The sequence below is a fragment of the Brachyistius frenatus genome, unplaced genomic scaffold (assembly GCF_029030835.1).
Source record: "Brachyistius frenatus isolate BFR_SWC_R1_liver_20210118 unplaced genomic scaffold, ASM2903083v1 Contig_426, whole genome shotgun sequence".
Classification (NCBI taxonomy): Eukaryota; Metazoa; Chordata; class Actinopteri; family Embiotocidae; genus Brachyistius; species Brachyistius frenatus.
In genome coordinates, this window is record NW_027211025.1 from 26,214 (window position 1) to 46,425 (window position 20,212).

The 20,212-nt window shown below is 44.9% G+C and overlaps 2 protein-coding genes across 2 annotated transcripts; both read left to right on the forward strand.

Moving 5' to 3' along the window:
* Positions 1-1,037: 1,037 nt before the first annotated feature.
* Positions 1,038-9,845, forward strand: LOC138637043 (heterogeneous nuclear ribonucleoprotein L-like). The gene is made up of 14 exons (XM_069725478.1): positions 1,038-1,130; positions 1,742-1,860; positions 2,733-2,970; positions 3,341-3,426; positions 3,560-3,656; positions 3,758-3,830; positions 7,645-7,680; positions 7,966-8,034; positions 8,139-8,389; positions 8,510-8,631; positions 8,738-8,939; positions 9,029-9,086; positions 9,359-9,454; positions 9,569-9,845. The coding sequence occupies exons 1-14, from the start codon at positions 1,047-1,049 to the stop codon at positions 9,625-9,627; spliced, it is 1,590 nt and encodes a 529-aa protein (XP_069581579.1). The 5' UTR covers positions 1,038-1,046; the 3' UTR covers positions 9,628-9,845.
* A 4,986-nt stretch (positions 9,846-14,831) lies between these two features.
* On the forward strand, positions 14,832-20,175 carry LOC138637047 (interferon regulatory factor 2-binding protein 1-like). The gene is made up of 2 exons (XM_069725486.1): positions 14,832-16,877; positions 19,368-20,175. The coding sequence occupies exon 1, from the start codon at positions 15,074-15,076 to the stop codon at positions 16,850-16,852; it is 1,779 nt and encodes a 592-aa protein (XP_069581587.1). The 5' UTR covers positions 14,832-15,073; the 3' UTR covers positions 16,853-16,877; positions 19,368-20,175.
* The last annotated feature ends 37 nt before the right edge of the window (positions 20,176-20,212 follow it).

Consider the following 20,212-nt stretch of genomic DNA (forward strand, 5'->3'; position numbering starts at 1 on the left):
CTGGCCTTAGGCCTCTAAAAAGGAGAAAAACATGACTCTTTATTAAGAGACTTGAAACATGACACATGAAAAACAGGAAACCAAAGCAAACCTCTAAGATACAATCCAAATCATTTTTGTCATACAGGTAACGGGTAAAGTATTTAAAATCATTATCTACGTGATTATTTGCATTTATGTTTGTGTGTAATTCACCAGTCAGTTACACAAGTGGATTGAGACGTGTCAGTAGGAAATTTCCCATTTTTATTTAAAAAATAAATAAATAATTATTATTTTATTTTTTTTTTTTTTTAATGCTTAAAATAATCTATATTAAACCATATCTCCTTACAGAATGCTACAACAACCAACAGAATAACTTCTGGCCTGACTTGCACTTTAACTGGACTTCACAAAGGCCCTTTCCATAAAATAAACTACCTGTTTACAGGTAACGGGTTATTTTAAAGTGAGGCCGCTTAGGTTCGTGTTTCCATAGTTTCTATAAGTGACGCAGGTATAACTTTCTGTCCTCAGACTGCATTTGTATTTTTATGGTACAGATTCAAACAAACTATTTTCCCAAGTTTAACCCTTTTCACAGTCATGGTTTAACCTCCTCCCGGAGGACGCGATGACGTAACGCTCTGCTGCTGCGTTCACAGTCAATCGTGGAAAATGAAATATTTGAGCAGCTTCGTCCAAATAAATGACGTGTCAAGTCGCAATTTAAGAAGAAACATAAAAATAAAATTGATGTGTATTTATAAAGAGTCGCACACTGAAAGCACGACGTTTGATTGACATTGGAGGAGACGGTCATATTCATTCAAATGTAGGAAATAAATGACCCTGTGAATCATCCATAGGCTGTATATAAAAGGGTCAGGGCCACCTGAAAGAATAAAATGTGATGTTAAGGAAAAGGGGTGTCTCTCACTTCAAACACCGCTCTCTTTATTAGCGGAATAGCGGGTGTTTGCTGTCAGCTGTAGCGACAGCGTCCGTTTGTCCCACGCGTCCTAAACGCAGCAGGAGGCCGGTACAGGACAGGACAGGACAACATGGCTGCTGCTGCGGGCCGGTACTACGGAGAAGGCGGCAGAGCAACGAAAAGGCAGAAAACCGAAGAAGGAGGAATGACAACAGTACGTGTTTTCTTCTTTCCGTGGCTGCTCGTCTGTCGCTGCTGTAACCGGTCCGGTCCGGTCCGGTCCGGTCCGGTGTTTTCTGACACGGAGTTTAGATTAAATCAGCAGTGCTTATCTAGCAGCTAGCCACAATGAAGCTAGCGCCAGCTAGCCGAGAGTTCAGTGTTCAATATCAGTTTAATCACAAAAACGGGTCCCCGTGGACACGTCCAGGTCCCTGGACGGAGCGAAGACACGTCCCGGGACCTGGACGGAGCGAAGACACGTCCCGGGACCTGGACGGAGCGAAGACACGTCCAGGTCCCTGGACGGAGCGAAGACACGTCCCGGGACCTGGACGGAGCGAAGACACGTCCCGGGACCTGGACGGAGCGAAGACACGTCCAGGTCCCTGGACGGAGCGAAGCACGAGCTCTTTGTTCAGGTGGGTGGTTGTTTGCTGGTGTAAAGCGGCCGGGCTGCAGCGACTCGTCCCCGCCGGCCTGCTGCTCCGTCCCCGGTTCATCGGTTCATCGGTTCCCCGGTTCATCGGTTCCCCGGTTCCCCGGTTCCCCGGTTCCCCGTCCCAGGACCCTCCGAGCATCACGTTATGTGCACCTTTTTTTCAGGAGAACTACGATGACCCTCACAAACCACTACCGTCCCCGGTGGTGCACATCAGGGGCTTGGTGGACGGCATCATGGAGGCCGACCTGGTGGAGGCCCTGCAGGAGTTCGGAGCCATCAGGTAATCCCAGAGCACCTCGGACAGGTCCACCGGGTCCACCGGGTTCTTCATGGTGTGGTTCTCCTGCTTTGGGTTTCCTGGGATCCAGTGGAGGCAGATGGCCGCCCACCTCTGAGTGGTTTCTTCCTGTGGGAACAGTTGTTGTGTTTCTCCATCAGATGTTAAGATGACTGGTGTTGTGATATGATCAAACTCAAACCGACCTGCTGTCTAATCAGCCTGTTGTGGTTGATTTTTATAGGTTGTTGATGAACATGATGAAGTTCAACCACACACATGTTTGTGTGCCAGGAAATCTAAACAATTTGCTTAAAGCTGCATCGGGATGCACGTGTGAATGTTATTTATTTTAATTTCTCTTATAATTATATAATTGTGCTTTTTTTTTTTAAAGAAAGGTCAAAACATTTCTTTACATTAGTCTTTAACTAGTTACTCTTGAAGCTCTCTTGCACTTGAACTACCGCACCTTTAAAATACACATTACTTATTTTATATTTTCACTCTTTGTATTTAATTTGATCTGTTCTTATGCATCTCATTTCTTTTCTATATTTGAAATGCTCCTTTACATCTGTTTTTATGTGAAACACTGCATGTCATTCTCTTGCTGTAAAGCACATTGAGGTGCATTTCTTGTGTGAAAGGTGCTCTGCAAATAAAGATCGTTATTAATTACAGGGAGTGTCAGCGTTAACATGAAAACCATCCTGTAATACAGGTTTACATTCAATGAGTTGGATGTAAAGTCAGTGAGCTTGTATGTTCAACCAAGTCGTCAATGATTTGAAGTATTAATGTGACTCGTGCATCTTTCGGTAATCCAGCCTATTCCAAGCCAATAATTTTCTTCTTGAAATATTTATTTTCAGTTTTGTGGTTATGATGCCTAAGAAGCGCCAGGCCCTGGTGGAGTACGAGGACCTGAACGGCTCCTGCAATGCCGTAACGTACGCAGGAGAGAACCAGGTTTACATCGCAGGCCACCCCGCCTTCATCAACTACTCCACGAGTCAGAAGATCTCCCGGCCAGGAGACTCGGACGACACCCGAAGCGTCAACAATGTGCTGCTGCTCACCATCATAAATCCCATATATCCTATCACCACGGTAACATACCTCACTGGAGCTGGATGCACTACTGTACTGATCACAAAATGAAACAGAATTATTCATGACATTTCTGCACATTAATCACTGCTTCATGAACAGTAAAGGGAATAATTTACTTCTATTTTAACAAAGAGGTGTAACACTCCTGCTTGTTTACAGATACTACTCCTTATCAAACACTATCCATTCCAAAGCATTTCATTTAGATGCATGTCCTTATAATATTTAGTATAATTTGAACAGCGACTGAAATACTGAGCAGTATAGTTTTGTGTTTGGTCATGTGTGATTATTTTAAAGGTGATAGACATAGCGTTTTCTCAGTATGTCTAGAGTACTATATACATCTGCCTGTGTGCCTCTGCAGGATGTGCTCTACACCATTTGTAACAACTGTGGTCCGGTACAGAGGATCGTCATCTTCAGAAAGAACGGAGTCCAGGCCATGGTCGAATATCCTTTTTTTAATTTGTTGCCTTTGTTGTTGTTCATGTTCCTTTCCTTGTGGACACACGGTGACTGTATAACATGTTGGTTTTGAATTATAAGAATATAATCAGGCCTCACCTTAACTCGTTGCTGCCACGTTTGATTCGGTCCAAAGTGCCCAGAGGGCCAAAGCCTCTCTGAATGGGGCAGACATCTATTCCGGCTGCTGCACTCTTAAGATTGAATATGCCAAGGTGAGTCTGATTTAGTGTCTGATCAACCTCTGTACCTGGAGAAATATCACCACGTGGTAGTGAGAGGAAGTTTCATCCTCGTAACTCAATCCTCTCCACAGCCAGCACGCCTTAACGTGTTCAAGAACGACCAGGACACGTGGGACTACACCAACCCCAACCTGAGTGGCCAAGGTAACACGCAGTCCCCGACCCTTCCTTCCCTTTTTTCTTCCTCTTCTCCTCTCATGCCACTGTATGGGATGTTCAGGGTTCTCTGCCTCCGGGGGTATTGCCTTTGATCGCCGATCAATGGTTTCTGTCACCACGCAGCTCAGCGTCCAGAGGCAGTACTCCTGCGATGCCTTCACAGTCTTCATGCATTTTTCTCGCCACACAGCAGGCACAAAGTAAGGGCATGAGGAGCAACCTCGAGGGCAGCCAACCTCAATTCCAGGCTCATGCATGTGAAAAGCCCAATGCACCCATCACGGTAGCATACGCAGGCTCACAGTTCTTCACACAGGGTCACACTCCCCGTAGAGCATGTCACAGCTGCACAGTGTCACATCCCTGCCGACTCCAATCCAGTGAACACAGCAGAGTTTATCAGAACTGGAAGCTGTCTGTCAAACATAGTGGAGATTTTATCGTAGCTTAAAATTGGGTATCGTGCTCCTCGGCTGCGTTACCTTATGAGACCACTAGAGACACCTCTGTTTAAGGGTCCCATGAAATGACTCCTGTGTATGTGCAGTACATGTATCTCTGTATGCTGGTTGTTGAATGATATCCAAGTCTGTGATGACAGTTTTATTGGACGGATGGTTTGTGATGAGTTATTTTAAAACAGGACTGTTAACGTCAAGTAAAGGGCGTCACTAAATATAAATCATGGGTTAAATACAACTTTGGTTTGTTCTACTGATGGTGGAACCTCAGATCTGGGACCCAAGAATATTCTGCATTTCATGGGACCTTTAATGCAAAATATAAAATACAAACCCAATTGATAGAATCATCTGTATTATTACATTTTCAAAGAAGTATTTGTACTGTTAATGAATTTGTATTCTTTTGAGACTCACTTTTGCAAGACCAGATAAAGTGAAAACTGGTTTTTAAAAGGTGGAATCACATCATTAGATATTGTGTGTTCTTTTTTTTTTTTTTTAATGTTTAGACATCAATATTATTGCATGCATGAAACTTCCAGAAAAAGACTTCTGCCATTTGACACATTGTGGTGACAGAGATGTTCAAAATGTAGGTCTAAACATGATACTGTTAAAGTGAAGAGGTAGCTGGTGTTCAGGGTAGCTGGAGGAAGAACATCCACTTCTCCATCCAGCTTCATCAGGCTGGGAGCTTGATGGAGAAAACAATAAGCCTACTTTTTCTGGTATTTTGAACCTGATCACAGACACAATCTCTGTCTGACTGATTGCTGTCTGTAGCAATTTCTTTTTTTTCTTTTCTTTTTTTTGTCAAGACTGTAAAAAGGTGTAGTTATTCTTCTTGTGCACCACCAGGGCCTCAACATGTACATCGTAAGTTTCATACAGGTGTTTGACATCATGTCCTCCTTCAGATTTCTCCATAGTTTGCGCTGCCTTCCGACTCAGAGGTACTCCTTGTGTCCTCACTGTGCCAATCCATACAGCCTCACCTCAACCTCTAAGCAGACACAGCGGCTTCTACAGCTACAGTATCACAGCAACCACAGCCACCACTCATGTAAATCTGCTCCGTGGCATACATCGGACACAGTGGGGCATCAAATACCGGAACACAACCTCAACTCAGAACTTCCTTATTCCAAGTCCATCATCACCCCTATCTCCACCACCTGACATGGGGATCCATTGTATTTTTGGTGGTGGACAGTAACCACCATTTCAGTTTTGAGGGACAGAAATACTCGAAGGCCACGCGAACAGACACCTCGCATATCCACCACAGACTGATAAGCATCTACCACCACCTCTTTACCAGTACAAGCACATCTCATCTGCAGAGCCCCGAGGAGTCACCTCTCTGACACAACACATTGGTGATGAGGGCGTTGGGATGAGCCTGCCTTAACACAACCACAGGGAGCAACAGAGGAAGTTTCAGACACACTCAGCCTGACCAGGGAACAGACGACACCACAGTAAACAAAAAAAAAGACGCCACTCTCTCTCTCTCTCTCTCAGATGCTAATACTCCTCGTCTCCACCCTCCTGTGCCGAACACAACACGACAGCACAACGAGCTGAACATCGTCACGCAGATATGTCAAGCACTAGACGCCTTTTCACTTTGCAAGTGGCTGACAGCTATTAAAGCAAACAAACAAGCATCATGTGAGCGCCCATTTTTACACAAGAAGAAACATCCACAGGGGGGCCCATGAAGACACAAGCATCAGACACCTATCAAGCATTACAAGCACAGAGGCAAACAGTTACAATCCTCTCTACATTTATGGACTCTGGTGTTTTGTTTCTCCCTGTACCTTCCTCCCCATCTCCCTCCTCTCTGTGCTGTTCTTGTGTTGTGTCTGCGTTGTTTCATTTTTCCCTTTTTGCACTGGCCCATAGTGATGCCTCTAACGCCTCCCGTGTGATGCAGGTTTGGCTCAGTGTGTCTGTGGATTGACAGCCCGCTCTCAAACGGTGCAAATGTCCTGCTTTGTGGTCAGAGCACGGTAAGATGGAAATGAGCCTCTAATAGCAACTTTCAAAACAGACCGGCAGCAAGTCAAAACCAAGCACGGACGTGTGGATGTACTTTTCTCTCTGGTGGTGGGGATGCAAAGAAGGAACGAAGAAAGGAAAAACTGAAGAGGGAGAGTGAGTTGAGGCTGGAGTCTGAGGTTGGCGGGTAGCATCCTTGCTGAAGACTGCCCCCTACCTGCCCACTGTGTCCCATGCTCCATGTGTGGTGCTGTAAGTACTGAAATGAATGAATAATCTGACTTGATGGTTAAAACTTCAAAGTTATTGTGAAACTAAAAGATCTTAAATCCGTGAGACTAAAGTTATGTGATAGTTTGACAATTTGTCGCCTAATTCTCTCCACAACTTTCTTTTTGTAAAATTTGCCACATAAACGGTCATCTGATTTGACCTCCTAGTGTCGGGTTACCAAGCACCTTCGTATCCAAGGGAATGCAATACTTTACTGCGTAGTATGGGATGTGAAATGACCAGGCAGGGTTTTATTTTGCACATTCGGATTTTGGTCTTTTAGAGCTGGCTCTTATTTTGGTTCTGTTCTGCTTCTCCTGGTGATGACACATCTGCTCACTCTGTCATTTTTAGATTGTATGCATACCAAAATAAACCTGTGGGAGGGTTGAAGTTAGTGGTTAGGAGGATGGAGGATGGAGGAGGAGGTTCCGTGCCACCACGCTGACTCCTTTCTGCTGCTCCTGAAGAGTGTAGATGGACGGGCAGAAAGGCCTCAGTGCCGGCGCTTCACATAGAAATCTATAGCTTTACTTTAACTGCAACGTTGTCCGTAATTGGACCATTCAATGCAGTTTTCATAAATACTTATTATGGGTAGATCTGCTAAACCACTAATAGGTAGTGGTGGGTGCAGAGACTTTAGTGTGTTTTGTTGAATGGAGCTCAATGAAAAGCTTCTTCACGACAAAAAAAAAGGGTCATGTGGACATTTAATATTTACTTTTTGTCGTCCAAGAAAATCCAGTCTACAATTCTAGTTTAATTTCTCCCTCCTGCAACGTAATCAGTGCTCGATGTCTCTTCAAGCAGTAATTACTCGCACTATACCTGCTTGATGTCGTTCCACTCCTGCTGTTACACCTGTGTCTGATCCTGGTCTGTAATAACTGTATAGTTCTCATATTCTTCAATAAAAAGGCAGGTGCTGCTCACAGCACTGATGATATGTTTCCACTTGAATGTCTCTATATTTTCCTCAGATGTGAAGAAATGTGTTTATTCAGTATTCCTTGTTAATTTTGGATTTGACATGTGTATGTGTACCTGCACAGATGCTGATGGTGAAGGCAATTGGAACAATTCACAAGGTGTGTGTTCGTATTAGGATGGCAGATATAGGAGGTCTTAAAACATGTTTGAAAGCTATCCTTTAAAATCTCTGTTTAAGAAAATCTCCATTATGTCACCTTTTAGTTTAACAAAATAAAAGCCTGCAGACTTTTTAGACACTTTTTTATTTACATTTCAGGCCCCTCTGATGCATGTGAATCACTAAGTTGTCCCTTAGCATGTAGCAGCCCATGTAAGCTACCTATGTGATAACTGTGGTGAGGAAGCTGTTTGATTGGGCAACTTTTATTTGACCCTTTTAGATCCCAACGCCAATTCCAACAAACGGCAGAGGCAGCCGGCTCTTCTGGGAGACCACCCGCCGGATTATGGTAAAAAAAAAAAAACAGTCAACGACATTGTTGTGATGTGGAGAGGAATGGATCTCTCCCCAGTACTCTATCTGGAACTAGGATGTTCCTTCCCTCTCATTCAGGTGGCCCGCAAGGAGGTTACCATGGCTACAACGACGACAGCTACGGCCCTCCTCCCCCCCATCGCATGGGGCCGGGTATGGGAGGGCGTGGTCGGGGTAGCCAGCGGTACGGTCCTGGATACGGACCGCCGCCTCCCGAGTATGGACCTCACGCCGACTCCCCGGTTCTGATGGTGTACGGCCTGGAGCCCTCCAAGGTCAACGCCGACAAGGTCTTCAACATCTTCTGCTTGTACGGCAACGTGGAGCGGGTGAGTGAGACAACTCGTTGATCTCCATGAAGTCAAAGTTAATGGATTCATTTGATTTATGAATGTTTTGTTTCCCATAAATACTTTGACATGATTTGTTTGTGTTTTTTTCCCCTTTAGATCAAGTTCATGAAGAGTAAGCCTGGAGCAGCGATGGTGGAGATGGGAGACTGTTACTCAGTGGACCGGGCCATCACTCACCTCAACAACAACTTCCTGTTTGGACAGAAACTCAACGTTTGGTAAGAGCACTTCTCCAAACAATTCAAAAACATCAGCACAGACTATTCAAGAAAAAGTACAGAGCTACATGTACAGATACCAGACATATGGCCTCCTCCCGTTCAGCGTGTCCAAGCAGCAGGCCATCGTTCCAGGACAGTGCTACCAGCTGGAGGACAACACCAGCAGCTTCAAAGATTTCCACGGATCCCGCAACAACCGCTTCACCTCTCCGGAGCAGGCGGCTAAGAACCGAATCCAGCACCCCAGCAACGTCCTGCACTTCTTTAACGCCCAGCCGGACATCTCCGCAGAGATCTTCAACCAGGTAAGAAGAGCCAGCCGGGTCCCGCCGACGAGACCGACAGTTTCCTCAAATCACAACCTTTAAGTCCTGAAACTGGTCTCTCCTTCCAGGTCTGCGAGGAGATGGAGATTAAAAGCCCCTCGAACGTGAAGCTTTTCACCGGAAAGAGTGAGTAAGACGTTACAGCCTGGCTCCCACTATCATCTATCAACATGTCATTCAGCCAGGAAGACTTTAAATAAAGATTGTAGCTTCTAGATCTGTAACGAGTGGCGACGTAGATTTCTGTGAGGAATACAATGACGGTACAGAGGCTCAGCGGTTTGTTTACCAGCTGGAGAAAGTCAGCTCCACATAAAGGAAAGCTCTAGTTTACGAGCTGCTTTCAGTGCATTAGGACACCTAAATATGATTAATTGTGGTGACGTGTGACTCCACAGGTGAGCGAAGTTCATCCGGCCTGCTGGAGTGGGAATCCATCAACGACGCCATGGAGGCTTTAGCTCTGATGAACCATTTCCAAATGAAAAACCCCAGTAAGTCTTTGTCCTGTTACGTTAACATCCCAGCATAGTTTTAAAAAGCTCTTTAGTGTACATGTTAAATACTTCATAACCTTTTTAAATGTCCATGTTTCGTCTGTCTTCCAGGTGGGCCTTATCCTTACACACTGAAGCTGTGTTTCTCAACCACACACCATGCGAACTGAAATCTTCCCCCGAACTATTTGTAACGTTTTGTGTCTTTGCATAGAGTACACTGCAGCTCGGCTGTCACCTACGTACCATTAAAACAGTGTTGACAAAAACTAGGATTAATGTGCTTTAGAGATGATACTTAAATTAAACCTTTTGTAATGATTTATTTGACTTTTACCATGTTTTTTATTTTGTATGTTCACAAAACTAGATTTGAACACTCCCACACCACCCAGTTTTTTGTTTTTTTGAATAATATGAACAGTAGACATTGAGATTACTAATTTAACCAGCGTAACATCATCTTGGATGGTTTGTTGTATTATCTTTTCTTCAAGTTCATTCATGGAAATAAAAACACATTGGTTCATCAGTTCTTACCAAGAGAAGGTGGTGTGGTTTATTATATGAACATGGTCATACTGACACCTTTGTGCTGGTGAAAACTAATGCATGAGCAGTTTTCAGTCATTATCAGCATCAAGTAGTCAACGTCCTCAGTAAACAGTAAAGTGAAGCAGTAATTACATGTACTCAGACTTGCAGGTTATTTTGAACTGTTATGGACTGTAATCACAAGCACTAGATTAATTAAACCAGATTTTACATTCATAAACTGCCACTAATAGACGTTTTTGCATATTCACCTCAATATTTACATATTTGTTTTTAGTATGAAGTCTGATATTAGGGGGCACTTCCAAATAAATTGATGGATATTCAGTAAGTATGTACTTCTTGACTGTAATTAGTGTGGTTTGGTTTATGTGATGGCTGCATACATCTCTTCTGTCCCTGTGACGTTATTCCTTCAGATACAGTTTCACTGCCAAATCAGAGAAGTTATTTCTAAAGATTTGGTTGCACACATAACAAAACAAAAAATGTCAGAGCTTGAACGATCAGTTTTAACCTCAATACGAGTAGTTTGAAAAGAAAGTGAGTTGAAGGTTCTTGATTTGGAGCAGAGCTCCCAGGTGTCACATGGCCGTTCATCACCTGAGGATTAAGGATTAAAGTGGGATTCTCCATTTATACTGGATGAATTAAGACTTGGTTCTGTTTCAGGAACATAAATTACCATGCTGATTAATTCTGTGCTTCAGACCAGGATAACAGCCCGGCCCGATTTATCCTGCCGCCTTTGAGTCACCAATCTCCCTGATCAGAAACCGATTTGCATTATTTAAATAAACCTGCATTGAAATAAATTGATGTTCATATTGTTGTTGGCGGTTTGATGAACACCTTATTGTAGTTGCTGAGATGATTTCAAATGGAAGATAAAGTATATATTAAGGTAGGAAGGTAACTTATAAAGCAGGCATGGGTGTTCCTTTTTTAAAGATGCTTTATTGAATTTGTTATAATACAATTGCAGTAACAACAAATACAACAGAAAGGAACATAAAACAAACAATACACTTTAAAAAAAAAAAAAAAAATATATATATATATAGTGCATCCGGAAAGTATTCACAGCGCTTCACTTTTTACACATTTTGTTATGTTACAGCCTTATTCCAAAATGGATTAAATTATTTTTTTTCCCTCAAAATTCTACACACAATATCCCATAATGACAAAGTGAAAAAATTTGTTTTTAATTTTTTGCAAATCTATTAAAAATAAAGAATGAAAATATAACACGTACATAAGTATTCACAGCCTTTGCTCAATACTTTGTTGAAGCACCTTTGGCAGAAATTACAGCCTCAAGTCTTTTTGAGTACGATGCTATAAGCTTGGCTCCTATTCTTGGGCAGTTTCTCCCGTTCTTCTTTGCAGGACCTCTCAAGCTCCATCAGGTTGGATGGGGAGCGTCGGTGCTCAGTCATTTTCAGATCTCTCCAGAGATGTTCAATCGGGTTCAAGTCTGGGCTCTGCCTGGGCCACTCAAAGACATTCACAGAGTTGTCCCGAAGACACTCCTTTGTTATCTTGGCTGTGTGCTTCGGGTCGTTGTCCTGTTGGAAGATGAACCTTCTCCCCAGTCTGAGGTCCAGAGCGCTCTGGAGAAGGTTTTCATCAAGGATGTCTGTACATTGCTGCATTCATCTTTCCCTCCATCCTGACTAGTCTCCCAGTTCCTGCCACTGAAAAACATCCCCACAGCATGATGCTGCCGCCACCATGCTTCACCGTAGAGATGGTGTTGGCCAGGTGATGAGCGGTGCCTGGTTTCCTCCAAACATGACGCTTGGCATTCAGGCCAAAGAGTTCAATCTTTGTTTCATCAGACCAGAGAATTTAGTTTCTCCTGGTCTGACAGTCCTTCAGGTGCCTTTTGGTAAACTCCAGGTGGGCTGTCATGAGCCTTTTACTGAGGAGTGTCTTCTGTCTGGCCACTCTACCATACAGGTCTGCTTGGTGGAGTGCTGCAGAGATGGTTGTCCTTCTGGAAGGTTCTCCTCTCTTCACAGAGCAACGCTGGAGCTCTGTCAGAGTGACCATCGGGTTCTTGGTCACCTCCCTGACTGAGGCCCTTCTCTCCCGATCGCTCAGTTTGGCCGGGCGGCCGACTCTAGGAAGAGTCCTGGTGGTTCCAAACTTCTTCCATTTACAGATGATGGAGGCCACTGTGCTCATTGGGACCTTCAATGCTGCAGAAATGTTTCTGTACCCTTCCCCAGATCTGTGCCTCGATACAATCCTGTCTCGGAGGTCTACAGATGATTCTTTGGACTTCATGTCTTGGTTTGTGCTCTGACATGTCAACTTATATAGACGGTGTGTGTCTTTCCAAATCATGTCCAATCAACTGAATTTACCAGGTGGACTCCAATCAAGTTGTAGAAACATCTGAAGGATGATCAGTGGAAACAGGATGCACCTGAGCTCAATTTTGAGTGTCATGGCAAAGGCTGTGAATACTTATGTACATGTGATTTTTTTTTTTTTTGATTTTTAATAGATTTGCAAAAATGTCTAAAAAATGAATTTCACGTCATTATGGGATATTGTGTGTAGAATTTTGAGGGAAAAAATGAATTTAATCCATTTTGGAATAAAGCTGTAACATAACAAAATGTGGAAAAAGTGAAGCGCTGTGAATACTATATATATATAAAGTATATGTATATATAAAGTATATGCAGTTGAAACCAGAAGTTTACATACACTGCGCAAAAAGACACATAACACTTTTTTTCTCACTGTCTGAAGTTAAATCAGACTAAACCTCTCCTGTTTCAGGTCCGTTAGGATTACCAACATTATTTAACTTTTGCTAAATGTCACAATAATGAGAAAGAGAATTTCTTAGAGAATTTGATATTACTTTCTTTGAGGTCAAAAGTTTACATACACCAAAAGTACTATGTCTTTAAACAACGTGGGCAAGCCCAGATGATGATGTCATGGCTTTTGAAGCTCCTGATAGGTTAACTGACAACATGTGAGTTAATTGAAGGCACACCTGGGGATGTATTTTAAGGCCACGCCTCAAACACTCTGCTTCCTTGTTTGAAATCATGGGAAAGTCAAAAGAAATCAGCCAAGAAATCAGGGAGAGAATCGTGGAGCTCCACAAGTCTGGTTCATCCTTGGGTGCAATTTCCAGATGCTTGAAGGTGCCACGTTCATCTGTGCAAACAATTATACGCAAGTATAAACATGGGAATGTCCAGCCATCACACCGCTCAGGAAGGAGACGGGCTCTGTGTCCCAGAGATGAACGTGTTTTGGTCCGACATGTGCAAATCAACCCCAGAACAAAAGCTAGAGACCTTGTGAAGATGATGGCTGAAGCTGGTAAGAAAGTGTCATTATCCACAGTAAAACGAGTCCTGCACCGACATGGGCTGAAAGGCTACTCAGCAAGAAGGAAGCCATTACTCCTAAAGAAACATAAAAAAGCCAGATTACAGTTTGCAAAAAGACACCAAGACAAAGACCTTAACTTCTGGAGACATGTCCTGTGGTCTGATGAAACTAAAGTGGAGCTGTTTGGCCATAATGACCACCGTTACATTTGGAGGAAAAAGGGGGAAGCTTGTAGACCTGAAAACACCATCCCAACTGTGAAGCATGGAGGTGGCAGCATCATGTTGTGGGGCTGTTTTGCTGCAGCAGGAACTGGAGCTCTTCATAAAATAGACGGCATCATGAAGAAAGAACATTACCTGGAAATATTAAGGAAACATCTCAGGACATCAGCCAGGAAGCTAAAACTTGGGCGCAAATGGGTCTTCCAAATGGACAATGACCCGAAGCAGACTGCCAAAATAGTTAAAAAGTGGCTTGAGGACAACAAAGTCAATGTCTTGGAGTGGCCATCACAAAGCCCTGACCTGAATCCCATCGAACATTTGTAGTCAGATCTGAAAAGGCGTGTGCGAGCGAGGGGGCCAACAAACCTGACTCAGTTCCACCAGTTCTGTCCGGAGGAATGGGCCAGAATTCCATCAGAGTACTGTAAGAAGCTTGTGGAAGGATACCCAGAACGTTTGACCCAAGTCATGCAGTTCAAAGGCAATGCTACTAAATACTAAGGAACTGGATGTAAACTTTTGACCTTGAAGAAAGTAATGAAAAATTCTCTAAAATATTCTCTTTCTCATTATTGTGACATTTAGCAAAAGTTAAATAATGTTGGTAATCCTAACGGACCTGAAACAGGAGAGGTTTAGTCTGATTTAACTTCAGACAGTGAGAAAAAAAGGGTTATGTGTCTTTTTGCGCAGTGTATGTAAACTTCTGGTTTCAACTGTATATATATATATATATATATATATATATATATATATATAAAGTATATTTACATAAAAATCTTCAAACTAGTGCAAGCTGATACAGTTTTAATTGCTGTAGAGAGTGTTGAATTGAGTGAATATATTGCTGGAACCTGTAAATTTACATTTATGGATGTGCGATTTGGCCATTATAATGATAAGATTCATCAGGAGACCAAACAATACATTGTTCAAAAATAAATAAAGTAAATCTTTCATCCATATTTCCAGAGCCCTGCCCGTCCCACAGATGATCTGTATGAGACAACGGGTTTTTTTTTTCAGTGTTTATGCAGCAGGAGAAGCTGAAAAAGCCACTATTTGCTGCTCCATTATAATATAATATAATATAATATATCTTCATTCCTTTCCCCTGCCACAGTAAAAGGTCTCACCAGTCACTGTACAAAACTATGGCGTACGATCAAGAAAACTGCAAATCCCACAATGCCTTGCGCGCGTGTCGCGTAGGTGTTTCCGGTGTCTTATAACATTTTACTTCCTTCCACACAGACCGACACGAACAAACCGAGAAAGAAGACGTCGCTAAGTTTTAAATGGTGCCGCCAACAGTCGCGTTTTGAGCTCATTTTTTGTCCCTCATTTCTGTGGTGAAGTCCGCGGCATGTGGCGCGTGGCGTCCGAGGACTGAAGAACCGCGGAGAACCGTAGACCGTAACGTGAAGGCCTCCGAAGAAAGTTTGGTCGAGGGCCTGTAAACAACATGTCCTCCGCCTCGCAGTCTTCCTCCAGACGGCAATGGTGCTACCTCTGCGACCTGCCCAAGATGCCCTGGGCCATGCTGTGGGAGTTCAGCGAAGCCGTGTGCCGGGGATGCGTCAACTACGACGGGGCGGACCGGATAGAGCTGCTCATCGAAACCGCCCGGCAGCTGAAGAGCACGCACGGGGTTTTGGACGGCAGGTCTCCCGGTCCACAGCAGAGCAAACCCGGGCCGGCCGGGCCCGTCGAAGCGGGGCGGCAGCACGGGGAGCGTGCAGACAGGGGGAGGGGTGAGTATGGGGTCTCTTCTCGCCTCCCCAACGGGCTGCACAGAGCCGAAGATGTGGCCTTGTCAGAGGGCAGCCGGCAGAGCCCGAACACCCGCCGGGCGATAGTCGGCGCGGTCCCCGGTCTCCACGGCACCATCTCCCACGCCTTGCTAGCGGCTCAGGGGCTCGTCGCCGCCCCCCACGGGCTCCTCGCCCCTCTGTCGGGCTCCAGAGGCGGAGCCACACCTGTCGCGGTCTCCGCTGGCCCCATAATGGGTGACGCTGGCCGAAGGCAGGCCGTGTCCCTCGGCGTGGCAGCCAGCACCTCGGCTCTGGTGGGTATCGATCCGATGGTGTGGAGGAACAATGAGGTGATGGCCGAATTGAACGAGGTGGCCCGCAGCCGGGTGGAGGGCTGGCCGAACCGTCCCAAAGCCGTCCGGGACGTGCTGGTGGCTCTCAGCAGCTGCGTCCCCTTCAACGTGCGCTTCAGGAAAGACCACAACCTGGTGGGTCGCGTCTTGGCCTTCGACGCCAACACGACTCCAGATTTTGAGCTGCGGGTGTTTGTGGAGTATCCCGCCGGCTCCGGGATGATCTTCTCGGGAGTCCCGGACCTGGTCCGGCAGATGTTCCGCGACTCGGCCAAAGATGCAGGTAAAGCGGTGAACTCTGGACTTCGCTACGTGGAGTACGAGAAGCGTCCGGGCACGGGAGACTGGCGCGGGCTGTCTGAGCTGCTGAATGACGGCGTGCGTATGTTTAAGGAGCCCCCGATCCCGGAGGTTCTGCCGCAGCCCGATCCGGTGTTGCCTCTGGCGGCGGCCGGTCGCCCCGGACCGGCGAAGGGGACGACCAGGCGTCGCAAGCCTTCACCGGGCTCTGAGAACGGAGAGAGCGACGGGAGGCCCGATCACCCGGCGAGGGAGCCCTGGCCCCGAGGCGCGTACGCCGGCATGGAGCCTCTCCCCGGCATGGCCGCCCCTCCGGAAGGCCCGCCCCGTCTACACAGCCAGCCTTCGCCCATCTCGGCGCTCATGGGAGTCGCGGACAGCCTGAGCTCCAGTCAGATGGCCAGAGAAAGCCCCGGCATGTCCACGGCCCACTCCTCCTCAGCCGGGCGCCCCACCAGCAGCAGCCCCTCCACCGCCTCCACCTCGGTCTCCCAGGCAGCCATGGGGCAGGGTCTGAGCGCGGTGGGGCCGAGCAGCGGCGCCGGCGAGTCGACGAGCGGCGCTCAGGGCACCCTGCTGTGCTGCACCCTCTGCAGAGAGCGCCTGGAGGACACTCACTTCGTCCAGTGTCCCTCTGTCCCACACCACAAGTTCTGCTTCCCCTGCACCAGAGGGTTCATCCGCAGCCAAGGCCAAGGAGGGGAGGTGTACTGCCCCAGCGGAGAGCGCTGCCCCCTGGCTGGATCCACCGTGCCTTGGGCCTTCATGCAGGGAGAGATCTCCACCATCCTGGCCGGAGACGGAGACGTGACGGTGAAGAAGGAGAACGACCCTTGACATCTCCATCCTGTTGTGGTGAATGGTAAGATGGGGAGACAGTCGGACCTCAAACCAAACCCCCCAAAATTAGCCAACATGTTACATGAGCTTTGGTTTCAGAAAATCAGCTTTCTTATTTCAGATGTGACCTGATTTTAAATATTAGTAGAACAGAGGACGGCTCATCGGGTCCCACTTTATTCCCGACAATGGGTGTTAATAATTATTGGCGTTATCTCCCAAACAGTCTATTAAACCCAACAATCAGACCTCCACAGCTGCCTGCAGCCTCAGTCCGCCTCTCGGTGTCGCTCAGCCGTTTTAAGGTCGATATTCATGGACCTTTGTTTCTGTGACCTTCAGCTCATCACGGTGCACGAAAAACACATTTCATTCACAGAAAACTGTCCTTTCTCCTCTGCAGCGAAGGAAGTAGATTCATCTTCCATCGTGGGGATTAAAGCTAAAGTGATCAGTTGATAATCTGAGAAGGCGTTTATTTTTTCTTATTTTTTTTTAAGCAACACTAGCTAACAGTTAAGTGTGATGATTTGGGTTTTTTTCAGGATGTCAGCTTCAAGACTTTGTAACGGTGTAAAGTTTCACAAATTTTGTACATTTTGGAGATTACAGACAGTTAATTGAAAAAAATTACTTCATAGAAAACTTAATAAAAAAACTAATATAGCCGTTAGTTGCTGCCAGGCTTTTTGCCACAGACTGTATATTAAAGTGGACGTAGCTTCTGAGGCCGATGCAGAATTACTTAAACTGCAATACCACCGATGGCCACTAAGGGTTGGCTCTAAAACGAATGTGTCTTCATAGACTCCCATTCAACTTCTCACCAAATACAAACTCAATAAATGTTTTCCACAGATACATTTTGTGTTGTCAGCTAAAGTCACTCCTTAGTTTTCTGGAGGTCCATCTGAAAATAATCTGTCATTAATGAGATATTAGGCCTCAAAAAGCAGCACATTTGTGGGCGTGTCTGTTTGATTGACAGGCCAGTAATACAGTCAGGTTTCCGCTGCAGGTGGGCGGGGCATAGTGCCCTCGTGTTTCCAATCAGAACAGTCTGATCTACCGCTAGCTCCTCCCCCAGCTCGTCCAAATATGATCACTTCCTGCTCCAAAATAGTAAGATGGTGACGGACAGAATCCGAACTGGAGGCTTCATAACGGCCGTTACAAACGGGTGACGTCACTGCGGGCTGCTGCTTGGTATTTGCAGGTGTGTCGTCTGTCACGGCGTCACGACACCTCAGCAGTTTGATGGCGGCTGCTTTGGCGCTCAGATTTATAATGTAAAGTCGGACATAAACAGTTATGAAATTAAATAAAAGGATCAGAAAAATTCAGACCACTAGTGTTTCGTTTTAACTTTGTATGAACGATGAAACATGACTAATTCAATACATAAAGAAGTAAAAAAAAAATGAACATACTTGTAATGAAAAGATAGTTCAAGACTTCTTTCTTACATTTTTTTCCAAACATCAACTTAATTATAATGTCTTTTGTTTATTAATTTATTGATTTAATTAGTTCTGTATTTCTGTGTTTATATATTTTAATTAGGTGGGCGGTCCTAAACAAAGTCCAAAGCTGATTGGTCAGCTGGGTGAACCAGACACAAACACAGTTCACTGTCTGAGTCCGTTCAGGAAGTTCTGTCTCACTAACATACACACAGAAATACACAAACACGTACATGAAGAAATACGTGAAGACGTAAATGTATAAATATAAAAACAGGAAGAATAACAGTGGAAATAAATTCAAGACATTTTTTCTAATGAGCTCCTAACTCATGACCTAAAATATGTATTCTTCTTTATTTATATTGAAGTCATTTTTTTGTCCCCTATAACTTGGGAGCTCACCATTACTGTTTTCAGTGAAACTCCTGCAGAGCTGAAATATTTAGTTGATTATCAGAAATGAGATGAAAACAATTGTTTTACCACTAAATAAACCGTTTGAGAACATTTCTGGCTTCGGCCTCCCAAACAACAACAACATTTTGCCTTCAAGTCTAGAAACCATTTGAGGTTTGCCCAACCACTCTTAAGGTCTGACCAATCAGTGACCAGTGGGAGTGGCCTAAGTGCAATGAAGCTAAAGTGAAGTGTTCTTCTAAACTAACAGGAATTAATGTGATGAATCATTTTCAGTCATCAGAGGAAAAGATTAAAACGGCAGCAGTTCTCCTCGGGACTCTTCAATTCAGTCATTCCTGGTTCCTACCAGGGAGGTGGTTGCATCATTTTGGAAAACTTGCCAGAGTTGTTCTGAATCTTCGTGAGTATCATGAGATCAGGACCCCGTGGAGGGACTCATTGATCTCCTTGTGACTGACGACAGTGTTTGATGACTTCGCACAGCTGTTTGGGTTCGTTATCACCGATCAGATGTGACCCGGATGGTGTTGAGTGACAGATTCCAGTAGAACTACATCAGCTGTTTGAGAGCAGCCTGTTGGTGTTTTCTGTTTAAAGACCTCTGACATGTTCTTCTTCCTCCACAGTGGATCAAACACTTTGAAAGCACTTCCCTATTATCTCGAGCTGAGGTCCACTTCAGCTGCACTTCATCATGTGTGCCTCCGAGAGCAGAAACCCTCTGAACTCCAGGAGCACCGCAACACAAAGACCGGTAACCAAGAGACACTACAAGAGTGTGAGTCGGGGCTCAGCCCGACCGACCGACCCGCTGCCTCTCCTGTCCAGCAGCGAGGCCTCGTTCCAAACAGCCCAGGATTGAAAGCACACGCTTGTCTGTAAGAATGACAATCTGATTTGTCCTTTTCGTCCTAAACATCACGTCCTGTCGTGCAACAGATGCGACAGCGACGCCAACGAGGTGGTTTTTGACAGAATCATGCAATTCTTCGAAAAACGAATGTTCAAAAAATGTGGAAAAACCATTGGGTCCTTAAAGCCAAGGAGTGCAAAAATGTAATCCCACCATATGTCTCTTAGGTATTCTACTTATGTTGTATGTCAAAAATGTGAATTTACTTTCAATATGGCTATGTAATTTCTATTTTTGATACAATACAAATTTCTATGTATTTGTTTATAGTGATAAGAAGACCAAAGATGGCTTCATGCTCAATGTAATTTTATTGTATTGTAGCTGTGTATGCTGTATTCACTGATAACCTTGGCATCAGTCACTTATTAGTTCATCTATCACACAAGTAAGCTTGTTTTGTCTATTTACTTTTTGAATTATATGTATGGTAAGATAATTAGCACCACAATCTTCAATGGTTAACCCACATACTCATGTGATCTGAACAGGTCAATTCTACAATAAAAGTACTGAATAGTTGTCCTGCTTCACTCTGTTGCTGCTGATTCACGTCTC